The sequence below is a fragment of the Phoca vitulina genome, unplaced genomic scaffold, assembly GCF_004348235.1.
Source record: "Phoca vitulina isolate PV1807 unplaced genomic scaffold, GSC_HSeal_1.0 scaffold21, whole genome shotgun sequence".
Classification (NCBI taxonomy): Eukaryota; Metazoa; Chordata; class Mammalia; order Carnivora; family Phocidae; genus Phoca; species Phoca vitulina.
In genome coordinates, this window is record NW_022589724.1 from 13,566,624 (window position 1) to 13,581,766 (window position 15,143).

The 15,143-nt window shown below is 42.0% G+C and overlaps 1 protein-coding gene across 1 annotated transcript in view; it reads left to right on the forward strand.

Moving 5' to 3' along the window:
* SLC31A1 (solute carrier family 31 member 1) overlaps window positions 1-14,550 on the forward strand; it is a 38,839-nt gene extending 24,289 nt beyond the window's left edge. Inside the window, exons 2-5 of the mRNA XM_032418644.1 lie at window positions 6,890-7,047; window positions 7,654-7,726; window positions 9,840-10,008; window positions 11,168-14,550. Coding sequence (XP_032274535.1) covers window positions 6,955-7,047; window positions 7,654-7,726; window positions 9,840-10,008; window positions 11,168-11,369 — 537 coding nt within the window. The 5' untranslated portion in view covers window positions 6,890-6,954 and the 3' untranslated portion in view covers window positions 11,370-14,550. The remainder of the gene's footprint in view (window positions 1-6,889; window positions 7,048-7,653; window positions 7,727-9,839; window positions 10,009-11,167) is intronic.
* Window positions 14,551-15,143: the final 593 nt, after the last annotated feature.

Sequence of the window (15,143 nt, forward strand, 5' to 3'; positions counted from 1 at the left end):
CTGGCCACTCATAAATGAAGGCTCTTTAAGTTTTAAATGTAATTGTTTGAAGTAGTTTTCCCCTTTATGACTGTTGGCTGCTTGTGGTGGAGCCCATCAGTCTGATACATGAGTAAGTCAGTCATATAGACTCTGCTGTTGTTTGAGGATGTGGACCGTGCCTAGTTTGGTTTCTTTCCATGAAAAGTGCTTTCAGGGAATCGTGCTCAGACTATCTGAAGCAGTAGAGCTCACTTTGGTAGATGGTGAAGAAAAAGAAAATAATATTGAAATCAGCAAATAATCACAACATTAATTCTTCGCCAGTTCTATCAACATTTTCTCGTATCAGCCCCGCCATGGCCGTGAAGAAAAAGAAGTAAGAATTCATTGTGGATGATCCCTGGGAGTTATTTTTATTATCAACAAAGGCAAAAAGTTAGAAGGGAAAACAGTGGCCTTTGTTTTATTGAAGAAGTTTTTTTTTTAAGATTTTTATTTATTTATTTGCGAGAGAGAGAACGTGCTGGGAGAGGGGCAGAAGGGAAAGGGAGAGGCAGACTCCCCAGTGAGCAGGGAGCCGGACGTGGGGCTCGATCCCAGGACCCCAGGATCATGACCTGAGCTGAAGGCAGATACTTAACTGACTGAGCCACCCAGGCACTCCGAAGAATTTTGAAAAGGATAAAAATCTAAGTGTTTTAGTTTTTGTCGTGGTAGTAATAGTAGTGATGGTGGTGGGGTTCTGGCCATTACACTCCTAAATTCTGACTGTCTTTATAAACCTACAGTCATAGCAAGTGCCCTGTCATCTCCCATCACCTGCCAAAGTTAATCTGGGGGGAAGTGTGTGTGTGTGTGTGTGTGTGTGTGTGTGTGTGTGTGATTTTAGGGTCTTTTACACTTCTTTTCTTATTGACCTGACCTATTTTCTCTCTACCTTTACTGCATCATTTTACTGACTGTGTTTAGTACATCAATGGGGCGGAATTTCATAAGTTTCTGACAATTCTGGCTGAGAACCTGTGTAAGCCTAAGCCTACTACCTTTTGTAAATACAGTTGGTAACACTACGTATCTTTATGATCACTGTACGTCAAGAAAGACACAGGCCAAAGAAGGGCAGCTACAATATCCAAAGAGTTGTGTGGTTACATTCATACAATTATTACCAAATTTCTGCCAGTCAGTTTGGAGTACCAGAGTGAGGCCAGGGCAGAGGGTTTGAGTGGAACAACATCATAGCCTTCAAGGGGAAGGGTCTACCCCCTATATATTCATCATATTATATTCCCCCTCCCATTTACCGGGAGCTACTACTTTTTTTTTTTTTTTTTCCAAAACAACTCAAGTATATTGGGTTGGAATGCCAAGTGATGGAGGGATACCTAAGCCCTATTTTATTAATGCATTATATCTCTTTACTTCTTCATCTCCTTTACTGCCTCCCTCCCCAAAGGACAATATAAATGTGGAATTCATAAAGCCATCAAGAGAATTTTAAAGTTCACCTACAGGGACACTTGAAACAAGGCCAGAGCTATTTCTCAGAATATCTGCTGACCCTGCGCAGGTCATCAAAAGGCAGGATTAGTCCAGTTGAACTGGTTGCTTGATCATGAGAACATAGTCCATAAGCATGAATCCCTGTTTATGGTAGTATACTGTCTGTGACCTTGAATTTTGCCTATCTGTGCCTGCCTAAAGCTTATAAGTCACCAATAAAAGTAATGACTGCAGGGGTGCCTGGGTGGCTCAGTTGTTAAGCATCTGCCTTCGGCTCAGGTCATGATCCCAGGGTCCTGGGATCGAGCCCCGCATCGGGCTCCCTGCTCGGCGGGAAGCCTGCTTCTCCTTCTCCCACTCCCTCTGCTTGTGTTCACTCTCTCACTGTGTCTCTCTCTGTGAAATAAATAAATAAATTTTTTTTTTAAAGATTTTTTATTTATTTATCTGAGAGAGAGAATGGGAGACAGAGAGCATGAGAGGGGGAAGATCAGAGGGAGAAGCAGACTCCCCGCTGAGCAGGGAGTCCGATACAGGACTCGATCCCGGGACTCCAGGATCATGACCTGAGCCGAAGGCAGTTGCTTAACCAACTGAGCCACCCAGGCGCCCCTAAATAAATAAAATATTAAAAAAAAAAAAAGTAATGACTGCAGAGAGCAGAAGAGCAACCAGACAGATTTGCCTTTGTTTTTTTTTTTTTTAAAGATTTTATTTATTTATCCGACAGAGAAAGACATAATGAGAGAGGGAACACACAAGTGGGGGGGAGTGAGAGAGGGAGAAGCAGGCTTCCCGCAGAGCAGGGAGCCTGATGGGGGGCTCAATCCCAGGACCCTGGGATCATGACCTGAGCCGAAGGCAAACGCTCAAGGACTGAGCCACCCCTGCACCCCCAGATTTGCCTTTGTTTAATGGTTTTACAAATCTAAAAAGGAACCTGACCTTAGTCGTTGTAAGAAGAAAAACTTTCTTCCTAATCTTCCTTATCAGGAAACTGTAGGTAGTCTCCAAAGGAATTGTGTAAAGCTCTAGATTTTATCTGTCTGTGCTAGAGAAGAGGGACCACGTGGCAGATGTCTGACCACTTCTGTGTAGTCTTTTTGTGGGGGTCTAATCTCCATAGTCCCTATGGATTACCGTTTCTTATCCATCATTGTGCAACACCAGGAAAATAAAGAATTGGACGTTTAGAATAAACTATTAAAAGTAAGGTCAGTGTTAAGACTCAGGATGGGCATCAGCATTCAGCCTTCTTGCCAATTTCCTAACTTCTGTTCATAAACTCATGTTTATTTTGGTAAAGATGCTAGACTTTGCAAACAATCCGGTCCTCTAGTTAAGCTTTATAGCGTGCCTGTGTTGGGAGGTGGGAGGTGGACAGGAATAGAGGAAACTTCTTTTTTGATGAGCCTCAGAAGTAAGTGGAGAAGGAATTAGACCCTTTAATACAGGGAAGTTTTGGAACCTATTTGTATAAATGCTGCACAATTCTTACTAAGTGAGGGGAAGGGGGAGAGAGAATGAAATGCAAAGCTACATGGCGTGCACTGTGGAATGTGCCATCTCGTTTTCCAGATCTAATAATGTTCAGGGCGAGACAAACAACTTGACATGTAGCCGACTTAAGTACCCAACTGAAGATGAGATAAATTATTCCCTAGGAACTGAAGAGTGTAACGCCTTCCTGAGAAATCAACTTCTTAGCTATTCTATGTGAACTAAATTCCATAGAAACTCAAGCTTGAGGGGCGCCTGGGTGGCTCAGTCGTTCAGCGTCTGCTTTCGGCTCAGGTCATGATCCCGGGGTCCTGGGATCGAGCCCTGCATCGGGCTCCCTGCTCCGCAGGGAGCCTGCTTCTCCCTCTCCCACTCCCCCTGCTTGTGTTCCCTCTCTCGCTGTGTCTCTCTCTGTCAAATAAACAGAATCTTAAAAAAAAAAAAGAGCACAGCTCATGATCAAACCATTTTTTTCAGATTATAAATTGAAACAGCAAATGGTATTGCCATGTCGCTGTTTCTGATTTATTCTCACTTCAATACCCATTTTTATTCTGGAAGAAGCTGAGCTTGGATCTTCTTAGATTAAAGCTATCGAAGGAAGCAGACTAACACTAACCAACTGCCAGATTACCTCCTGTAAGTAGAATTTCTCTTCTAGAAAGAATGAGTTAGGGGTGTTTGATTGCTATAGAAGATCAGTTATCCAAATACATAGGGCACATCACTGGAAAGTCAAGTAGGAAGAGAAAAGAATATAATTGCTTTTATTTTTATGCTTTAATAATAAGTTGTGTATATATTTCATTTGAGTTTGGCATATTCCCATGGCATCTTTCCTGGAACAGACTTTTAGTAAGCCTAAGGACTTGCCAGAATTGGTTTGAATATGTGCCTATGGTACATGTTTGCACATTAATCCACCAGATTTGTACCTTCCTATTCATATACTATTGGGCAAGCCTTGCATAGGATTCCATTACAAGAAAACCATTATCCACTCACAATGAAAAGAAGTAGATTCTATTCCTGCTCTATTTCCTAGTATATTTGAATGTGAAATTTATCCTATAAAGATGACACTTCAGAACAGGTGCATACTTTGAAAGGTGTTCTTAAGATTTGTACAAATGAATTATTGGGCCAGCGATATGTCTGAAGAGATTTGATTACATGCCTCCATTTAGCAGGTGTCTCTAACTGGTAATGAAGTACCTGAACAATTAGGAAACTATGGGTCTTAAAAACTGTCGATGGGGGGTGCCTGGTTAAGCAACTGCCTTTGGCTCAGGTCATGATCCTGGAGTCCCTGGATCGAGTCCCGCATCGGGCTCCCTGCTCAGCAGGGAGTCCGCTTCTCCCTCTGACCTTAACCCCTCTCATGTGCTCTCTCATTCTCTCTCTCTCAAATAAATAAATAAAATCTTAAAAAAAAACCAAAACTGTCAATGGGAAGAATATGTGAAAATTAATCAAGGATATTTAAGGCTACAAATCTTAAGTAATTTGTGGTGCTAAGATCTTGCTTTTTAAACTGCCCTTTACATGTCTTCTTATGCCCAAAATGAAAAATTACAACTGTTCGGTTTCCCCTTTTAGGTTTTAGCCTTGAGGCTTCTTGGGGGAAGACCCTATGTCTAGTTCATCTCTGTATCTCCCTCAGTCTTTTACACCAGAAGACACTGCAAGTAATCACTGAATTTATGGCGAGGATTCAGGTTGATAATGTGAAATAAAGTTATCCTTATGGTTTTCTTTTGCTATAATCACTTTCCAAACTCTTACTGGAAGAGAACAAATTGTGACTTCTACTTGAGTCTCTTCATGAGGATGTGTTCTCAGTCTTCCTGGCTGGCAAAAGTCTTTTTATTCTTATTTCGCTGCATTTGCTTAGCTCAAAAACCATAATCTATCATCACTCAGACACCAGGGATCTCTCCATTCTACCATGATTCTTTAACTGAAAACTTCTGCCCACTTACCATTTTTCCCATCATTGAAATTTTATGGGTGCTGTCGTGTTGATTATTTTTGTGTGTTGTTTTTTATCCTTTGCTATAAAAACTTTATGGACAAGGACCCTATTATATATGTCCTTTATGTCCATGGTATTAATAATGCCAGATTGTCAAGCTCTATAATTACGAAGTAATATAGTGTCTGGCATGAAAGTTATTTATATTCACAGTTGAACTTTGATTATCCCTAACTGATGCTTTGCCTTGATCCTTTGCTGGAAATTCAAGCCTATTTCTTGAGCTTGCTCTCATAGAATCATGAGATGGGAGTTTGAAGAGGGAAAAATAGATGGCTGAATAATTGTGCTTTTAAGTTATACATGCCTCCTTGGATCTATATAGATTTCCTACCTAAGGTATGCCTTTTCTCCACCTCTTAGTAATGTTGCCATTTTACCCTGTTTGTTTCCTTCGTCCCACTAATCATACACCATGAAATTGTTCTGTTTACTCTACTTCCTTGTTTCTCTTTCCATGAGGTACCTTGTTTGTCTTACTCTCTGAATTACTAGCACTTAGCTCAGAGTTTGGCACATAGTAGGAGCTTGATAAATATTGATTGATTGAGTGAGAGGCACACTCAGGCTCATGAACATGAATACCTACTTAGAATTTTTCTTTTTCTTTTTTAAGTAGACTGTATACCCAGCATGGAGTCCCAACTCAGGGCTTGAACTCACGACCCTGAGATCAAGACCTGAGCTGAGATCAAGAGTCAGAAGCTTAACCAACTAGCCACCCAGGCACCCCCCTTCTGGGAATTTCTAAAGCACTCTTTCCGCCACAAACTGGAGTCAAGGGACACGTAAAGAGAATCCACCAACACCTCTATTTTCAGCTTCCCACTCCCCACCCCCACCCCAGCTACAGGAGTTTTTGCTCCTTGGTTTATGTCCCAGATGGACTTTTGCAGTAAAGCAGTGATGTGGTAGTAAAGACACAAGGCTGAATGTACAGTTGTCTGGACTTAATTTAATATAGAACATTCAATTTATACCTTGTTTTCAGTGTTCTTAGCGCTAATGCTGAGCTAGGATTGAAATTGTATCTTCTGAGCACACTGCTTGCCCAGGGCAGTAATAGACCTTTTCTTCAAGTTTAAATTAGCCGTAGGCTGGTTGTCCTGTATGTGAAAATGTATTCTTAATATCTTGATTGAACACAGGCCATCCAATTAGGTGAATTATTTGAAGCACTTGCATTTTATCTACTGACATTTATGATTAGAAAGCCTTAGAGCAGTTAAATTTCATTAATGGCATCAATTTGTCCACTGTTACAAATTGTCTGTTTCGAAACCTGCAACCCAAAGAAACTACTTTTCTTCTCCTTATCTTAGATTTAAATTTGAACATACATTGAACATATCTATTAAAGGAACTACTTTGCAGAATAAGGCTTAGGTCTCTGAAACCCTAGGTGCAAATCCCTTGTGCCACAATCTCCAGAGGTAATCGTATTGGATGAAATCCCACATAAATAAATAGTTATCAAGAATCAAGATTTTAGGGGCGCCTGGGTGGCTCAGTCGTTAAGCGTCTGCCTTCGGCTCAGGTCATGATCCCAGGGTCCTGGGATTGAGCCCCACATCGGGCTCCCTGCTCGGCGGGAAGCCTGCTTCTCCCTCTCCCACTCTCCCTGCTTGTGTTCCTGCTCTCGCTATCTCTCTCTCTGTCAAATAAATAAATAAAATCTTAAAAAAAAAAAAAAGAATCAAGATTTTAGGGGCACCTGGCTGGCTCAGTTGGTAGAACATGTGACTCTTGATCTCGGGGTCATGAGTTCAAGCCTCATGTTGGGCATAGAGCTTACTTAAAAAATGTTTCTCAAAAAGAATCAAGGTTTTATATCGTGAAGTTATTATGTATAATTCTTTTTCTTAAAAGAATCTCCTGCTGACTCAACTTTTCCTGGAAACCTGGACCATTCCCACCATAAGGAGACAAGCCACATGGCTTACAACAGTACAACAGTACCTCATCACCATCATCCAACCACTTCGGCCTCCCACTCCCATGGCGGGGGAATGGGCAACATGATGATGGTGAGTGCTACGGGAGAGGCTACCCTTTTCCACCCACTTGGGTCATAGAAATAATTGAGTTTTAGGTCTGGCAGGTTATTATCTTTAAAGGTCAGTTTACCCAGGAAGAAAAGCACAGACAAAGACAAGACAAGTGATTTGCCCAAGATCATGTGGCAGGTTAATTTCAGAGTCACACCAGAACCAGGATTTCTAGGACTCTTCTGTCTTCCTTCCTTTCAGAATTGACCCTTTTCTGAATTAGGTTCTGGTATTCATGCTTTGTATAGAAAAGAGAAAAAGACAGTACACTTAAACCATGATACGCGCTGAGGAATGTATAGAATCGTTGAATCGCTACATTGTGCACCTGAAACTTACATAACACTGTATGTTGACTATACTGGAATTAAAATTAAAAAGAGAGAGAGAGAAGGTTGGAGGGAAAGCAAGGGAGAGTGCTTGTGGAGTGTCTGTGGTAGTAATGAAGGAGAAAGTCTGCCACTTCAGTGAATGTCTCTTATTATCCAGATCTGATACTTTTAAATGCTCTCAGCTTCTTTACCTGAAATTCTCATTTAGAATCTTCAATCCTGTCTAACTGACTTGTTTTTGGTTTACTGGCAGCATATGACCTTCTACTTCGGCTTCAAGAATGTGGAGCTATTGTTTTCTGGTTTGGTCATCAATACCGCTGGAGGTGAGTAAGCCACCCTCACCAGGTGGTATTCAGAGATGACACTCACATGAGAGACAGTGACAAAGAATCTGGAAACCCAGCACCTCTTCCTGCTGTAAGTACTGAATGGTTATGGTTATGATACATAATCATCTTCCTCTTAACTACCTACAAGGTAAGGATACACAATGCTTACTTTGGTCCTACAGGAAACCTCCCTTGAATAATATGTGTATGTTACGGGGCGCCTGGGTGGCTCAGTCGGTTAAGCATCTGACCCTTGATCTCAGCTCAGGTCTTGATCGCAGGGTCGTTGAGTTCAAGCCCCACATTGCGCTCCATGCTGGGTGTGGAGCCTACTTAAACAATAATAACAACTTGCGTGTGTTTTAGAGTTTCTGAAAAATAATTTAGAAACCAGATAGGAGTCTTTCGCAAATCCATTTCCTTTCATCCTTTTCCAGAGTGCTTCCTTATTTGATAAGTTACTGATCCTGGACATAAGGCTATAGTCAAGTTAAAATGACATAAGAAGCATTTTGTAAACAGACCACAAAATAACCCTAGGTGGAGAGCTAATCATCCAGTACAGTCCTTCCATTTTACAGATAAATTAAGTCTCAAATACGGAAATGGTTAGCCCTAAATCACACAGTGTGAGTGTGTCAGAGATTGGACAGGGACCCAGACTTTCTAGACCTGCCTACTCCAGTGCTGTTTCTAGCGTATCAAACTGGTCTACATCATTCCTGATTCTTCGCATGGCTCATCTTAGTGTCAGTCCTACTTTTGGGGTAACTAATACCCATTTTTGTGTGTCTGTAATGTTGAGTGGGCATGCCTTAAATTCAAATTGCACAAGCTCAGTGGTCAGTTGGACTGCTTTAAGCATCAGGTATATCTTTGGAGCCACAAAAATCAATTTGGGGAAAGAGGGGAGCATTTAGTTCAGGTAGTGTGTTAAATCAGCAGTTTGAGTATATTCATATCATTACCAACACTTCACAGTGTGAAAGATTTAGAACTGAAATGTCTGGGGACGTCTGGGTGGTACAGTCGGTTAAGCGTCCAACTCTTGATTTTGGCTCAGGTCATGATCTCAGGGTCCTAGGCCTGAGCGCTGCATTGGAGTCGGCTTGAGGATTCTCTCCTTCCCCCTGGCTGCTCCCCACTCCTGCTCATGCTCTTTCTCTCTCTCAAATAAAAGTAAATAAATCTTAAAAAAAAAAACTGAAATGTCTTCAAGAAATAGCACTTTATTTTTTTTAAGTTTTTATTTTAATTCTAGTTAGTTAACATAGTGTTGTATTAGTTTCAGGTGTATTTAGTGATTTAACATATAGTGATTTAACAATTCCATACATTATCCTGTGCTTATCACAAGTGCCCTCCTTAATCCCCATCACCTATTTCACTCATTCCCCCCCCCACTCCCCTCCCCTCTGGGAACCATCAGTGTGTTCTCTATAATTAAGAGTGTTTCTTGATTTATCTCTCTAGTTTTTTCCCCTTTGCTCAAGGAAGTAGTCAACACTTTAAAATGTTGTTTTATGGGCACCTGGGTGGCTCAGTCGTTAAGCGTCTGCCTTTGGCCCAGGGCATGATCCCAGGGTCCTGGGGTCGAGCCCCACATAGGACTCCCTGCTCAGCGAGGAGCCTGCTTCTCCCTCTCCCTCTGCCTGCCACTCCCCCTACTGTGCTCTCTGTCTGTCAAATAAATAAAATCTTTAAAAATACATCTATCTATCTATCACCACAGTCACAAAAAAATAAAAACAAACAAAAATGTTGTTTTATTCCCCTTTTGCATATTCTACATTGTGTCATAACAAGCTGATTTATGACACCAGGTAGCCAGACCTGAAGGTGATTGTTGTTCAGATGATTTTTTGTGTCATAATCAGAAAATGAGTATGTTCTCCAGTGGAGACAATGGTTTTCACTAATTGAAAACCATCTTCACTCTTTTCCCTGTCTGTCTGTCTGCCTGCCTGTGCAAGTAGAGAGGTAGCAATATAATGTATTTGGAAATTGAGAGTAGCTCTCTTCTATGTTGTCTCTCTAGCTTGGACAGCACACCAGCTAGTGATTTTGCATGTGTGACCATACCACCATCTTTTCCTTCCCTACTTAGAAATGGCTGGAGCTTTTGTGGCAGTGTTTTTACTAGCAATGTTCTATGAAGGACTCAAGATAGCCCGAGAAAGCCTGCTGCGCAAGTCACAAGTCAGCATCCGCTACAATTCCATGCCCGTCCCAGGACCAAATGGAACCATCCTCATGGAGACACACAAAACTGTTGGGTAAGAAGACTGAACAGATCCAGACAGAAGTTCTGGAGAGCTGGATGAGTTAAGCAGCAAAACAGCTATTTTATTAGCAACAGTCCTCTTCTTGAGTTAGTAGTGATTCTATATGACCTTGATGAAAACTGTCTCTGGAGGCTAAGGTTGTGAATCATGAGCAGGCCAAAGAAGGAATGATAGGAACCCTTCTGAGCATGAACATTTGTTCTGAATTGTAAGCCTTGGTCACTGTGGAAGAAGGTAAGGAATCTATATTTTAAAATATTTGCCCAAATTGAAAAAGGAAAAAAATATGTTTGCCAAAATAATAATATGCAGATTAAAAGAAATTCGGGTCAGGTATAGAAGAATGACAGAATCCAATTGATTCTTTCCTATGACAAATTGTATGCCCCCAGCTCTATTTTCATTTTGTTTTATAATATAAGATGTACAGATGTCTGTATTCTGTCAATGCAAGTATTTGGATGACTACTGGCTTTCCCACAGATTGGCAAATGCTTTTTGAGATTTTTGAGTTTTAATAGAAATGTAGGTCTTAAACTAAATTAGAGTTCAAGGAATCCTATAAATCAATATGCTACTTTCAAGTAACCACAATGTTATTTATTCCCATTGTAACTGATGAGCTTATTAAAGCGCAAACATGTTGTGACTTACCTAAGGTGACAGAACTAGTGAGCGACAGAGGGGTAGCCAAGGCTCCTGACTCCTGGTTAAGTGCTTTGTACTCTACTACCCAACCCTCAATTCTATTTCCATTCTTTAGAATGTGAACGTTGCCAAGGTGGAAGGCCTGAACATGTTTAAGTAAGTAGGGGAGGGTTTAGGGCTTCCCTTTTATAGGAGCCAAGGTAGAGTAAGTTAGGGGATTAGTCCTCCTTCGTCTCCTCTCCTCCCAAAGAGGGTTCCTCCTGCTGACATATAACTGTATCTGGCCAATGCTGATTATCCAGGCAGCCCTATCATGTTTCATTTCCAGGGACCATAAACAACCTACATACACACAAGTAGCCATGAGTTGCCAGGATGGCTGTGAAGGAGTCCAGTTCAAGCTGAGCTCCCAACCACAACTGCTCCCCCTTTATCCTGATCTGCAGAGCTGCCTGAACACTCCTGAGGGTCCCTGATGGTTGTGTCCCTGTTTACTCTCCAGGCAACAGATGCTGAGCTTTCCTCACCTCCTGCAAACAGTGCTGCATATCATCCAAGTGGTCATCAGCTACTTCCTCATGCTCATCTTCATGACCTACAACGGCTACCTCTGCATTGCAGTAGCCGCTGGGGCCGGCACTGGATATTTCCTCTTCAGCTGGAAGAAGGCAGTGGTCGTGGACATCACAGAGCATTGCCATTAACGTTAAACTCCATGATGCGGCCTTATCTATTGCAGTGGGAAGCGGTTCAAGACTGAAAGACGTGATTCCTACTCCAACCTTCCCTTCTTGCTCCTTATCTCCTTACACACACACACCCCTGCTCAACAGAGGTTTAGCTCCTTATCTCCTTACACACACACACACACACACACACACACACCCCACCCTCAACAGAGGTTTAGCCTACAGTCTCTGAGCGAAGTGAGAACCTCCCTGTTTGTTTCTAATGAGCTGGGATTCCCTCAGGAGATGTCCTCTCCTCCCCCATCATCCTAGATCCAAATTATATGTTCTTGTCCAAGTCAGGTCGCTTTCTGTTCAATGACTTGATCACTGCTTCCTTTTTTACTCTTCTGTTTTTATTTGGTTAACGGACAGTATGTGAATTTGGTGGGTTTTTCCTGGGCCAGTGATGGAGAGAGATTCACTTCAGCTAGGATTGATGGCAGCTGAGGGAAATTCTCGCCCAACTAAACCCAGAACACAAACTTAACATTGAAAAGTGAGCTCCAGTCTTTGGATGCGAGGAGTATGAAGTACATTGTGCCTTTCAGTGTGATGTGTGGTACCGAAATCTCGGTAGTTTGCAGAAAGGTGGTTTGAGACTAAATATGGGCCTGGAGCTTGCAGAAGTGTGTGTGCATTCTTGGGTGGCTGACTCATCAACTTGTATTCCTACTTAACATTTTGATCAGAATGAACTTGTCAATCAAAAAAAGAAAAGATGACAATCAATTTGAGAAAAGTAGAAATAGATATTTTAAAATAAAACCATTGATATTTTACTTTCGGTACCTTGGATTGTCACAGCTGAATGAAGCAAAAGAATGTGAATTGTTTTTTGTTATTGTTATCAGGTGTTGGCCTCTGAACCAGTTTTTCAAACTTTAGCCTGCATCAGAATCACCTGGAGGGCTTGTTAAAACAAGTGTTAAAACTAGTGTTAAAACTAGTGTTAAAACACTAGTTTCTGGGCCTCAACCCGGAGCCCCAAAATTGGCATTTCTGACAAGTTCCCAGGTGATGTCCCTGCTGATGGTCAGGGGACCATGCTTTGAGAATCTCTGCTTTAAACTAAGGAAGTGTCACCTGGTGGGGTGAGCTACCTGGTACTGGGCACAGGAATTTGAACTGACAATTGGTAGGTAGTATGTCTAAGCTTAATTCGTGTACTAAATGCTGCTGGTCAATACTTAATCATTCCACAAACATGTATTCATCTCCAGCTGTGTGTACGTGTGCCCAAGGACTGTAGCTAAAGTAACTTTTATCAGTATGTATGAAATCACTAGTCTTTATTTTTAAAGGTCTGTGGTTTCTTGGAAGTAGCTCAAAGATTAAGGAAGACCTTTGATCTGCAGTGTAAAATCAGCCAGTCATGGGTCAGGAGGGCAAAAGCCCAGCTCTCTCTTCGGAGAGGTTTAGGGTATGGTCTGCTGATGACCAGATTTTCCTCAGCCCCCAATATCCATGTCCACACCAAGCAGATCCTCGTTCTCTATGTGACTGTCTTTGTTACTCTTGGGGGTTTCAATAGATCACATGTGGCCAAAACCTCTTTTTCTCAGTGAAGAATCATATTGGACTTTTATTCGGTTCAGTTAGTTTACACCACAGCCTGGTCCTCAATCCAGACTACCTGTGTGAAGTGACTCTTCCCATGCTGGTCTGTTAAATCCTGCCCTCCTTGGTGCTAGACTCCTGTCGTGCCTCAGGGCACACGAGACAACACACAACTCTTCTGTTGGCCTCTGTTGTGGTTTTGAAGTTTGTACTTTCTCTGTGGGTGCCAGTTAAATATTGGAGAGTGAGGAATGTGTACTTCCCTGGCTTTAAACCAAGAGAAGGTTACGAGCTTACTGGATCGAGGGTAAAATCTGAGAACCAACATGTAGAGTTTTGTGCTTTTCTCTCATTCCAACCCCTTGTAGTACTGATCTTTCGCATGAGCGGAGTGAATGACAGGTAGTGAGAGAGTCCAAAATGAAGGTGTAAATAGCCAATTATTGTCTCAGTAGCCAAGGAATAATAAAACTGTGAGAAATAAAATATGACTCAATGTAAAAGTGACCCTGGTGCTCTCTAGAAATCTTGGCCTGAGCTGCTATAAAATACCCTTTCAGAAACATGACCTTATCAGTAAGGTAAGAAAAATCAAGGCCAGTTAAGGCAAAGTGCTGTGAATTTGAAACTCAATGGAGAAACATCAGTCTGGGATAGGTCTTCAGGTATTCAAGATAGAGTGTCATGAAAAACCTGAATTCCAGCAATTCTTAGATTAGGTTGCCAAAGGAGGAAGGTAGTGAAGGAGAAAAAATGGAAAGCTTAAATTCCATCTTTCTTGAGCTCTTAGATTGTGATAATGATCTCATTGACTTTCATTTCTGTATCCCTGTTGATCTGGAATTTAGTGCCTGACTTTTGTTCTTTTGGATCCAAATTTCTCTTTTCCTCCTTCCCTGTTCACATCTCTGAGAAGCTGGTATCCCCATTTCTTTGGCCCCTTATTCTGCTTTCCTTTCCCTTTCTTTCAGTCTTTAATCCCATGTATCCAGTTTATGAAATCTCCCTAGCCCTCCTGAGGCAGTGGAGATACCAACCAGAAGTTGTGAAATTTAGTAGAGACCTGACGCACATTTTGAGGAGAAATTGTCCTGTTGGAATTGCTAGAAGGGCTACCTATGGTACCATCAGCAGAGTTACAGAACCTTAGGTGCTGTCTAAGGAGGAACTCGGAGGAACACGCAGCCCCTCATTGCCTACAAACAGGGAATCCTCTGTGTCCACCAGGGAATTAGAAATTAAGGTTTCTTCACTACTCCTATGGTAGGGCTGTCTGGAATTCTGTTTCAGACTGTGAGGCTCTGGGCTTGGAATCTAGCCACAAGGGGTTTCTTATAAGGAGCTGGAAGGGGAGGGGGCAGGGGTTACACGTTCATGTCATTTCATTTTGATCCTGCTCTCTCCATATGTTTCTTTCAGAAGATACATCTAAAGATACAAAGTCTGCATTTGATATAATGCCTTAATCACTGAGTCTACAATTAATGTTGACTGTTTTAGATTGTAAGCTCCTGGAGAGCAGTATTGCTGTAGTAGGAATGTGTTAACAGTGTCATATGTGAAAGAACAAAATAAATACTTTGATTTTGTGATTCTATGCATGTCTTTCTACCCAGAGTGATTATCAGGATAAGTGGTCTCTCCATTGGCCATTACCGTTAAGTTTTTAAGATGTCAGTCTTCTAAGTGGCAAGATCCCTTTATAGTTTTCATCTCACTCTCCTCTCCTCTTACTCTACTTAAAATGACAAGCTTGGGACACCTGGGTGGCTCAGTCGGTTGAGCGTCCGACTTTTGGTTTCAGCTCAGGTCATGATCTCAGGGGTCAAGCCTGGTGTGGGGCTCCGTGCTCAGCGGAAAGTCTGCTTGAAGATTCTCTCTCCCTCTCCCTCTGCCCCTCGCCCTGCTCACCCTCTTTCTCTTTCAAATAAATCTTAAAAAAATATAAAAATAAAAATAGGGGCGCCTGGGTGGCTCAGTCGTTAAGCATCTGCCCTCGGCTCAGGTCATGATCCCAGGGTTCTGGGATCGAGCCCCGCATCGGGCTGCCTGCTCAGCGGGCTGCCTGCTCAGCGAGAGCCTGCTTCTCCCTCTCCCACTCACCCCGCTTGTGTTCCCTCTCTTGCTGTGTCTTTCTCTGTCAAATAAATATTAAAAAATAAAAATAAAATGACAAGCAGCAGCTTTCTG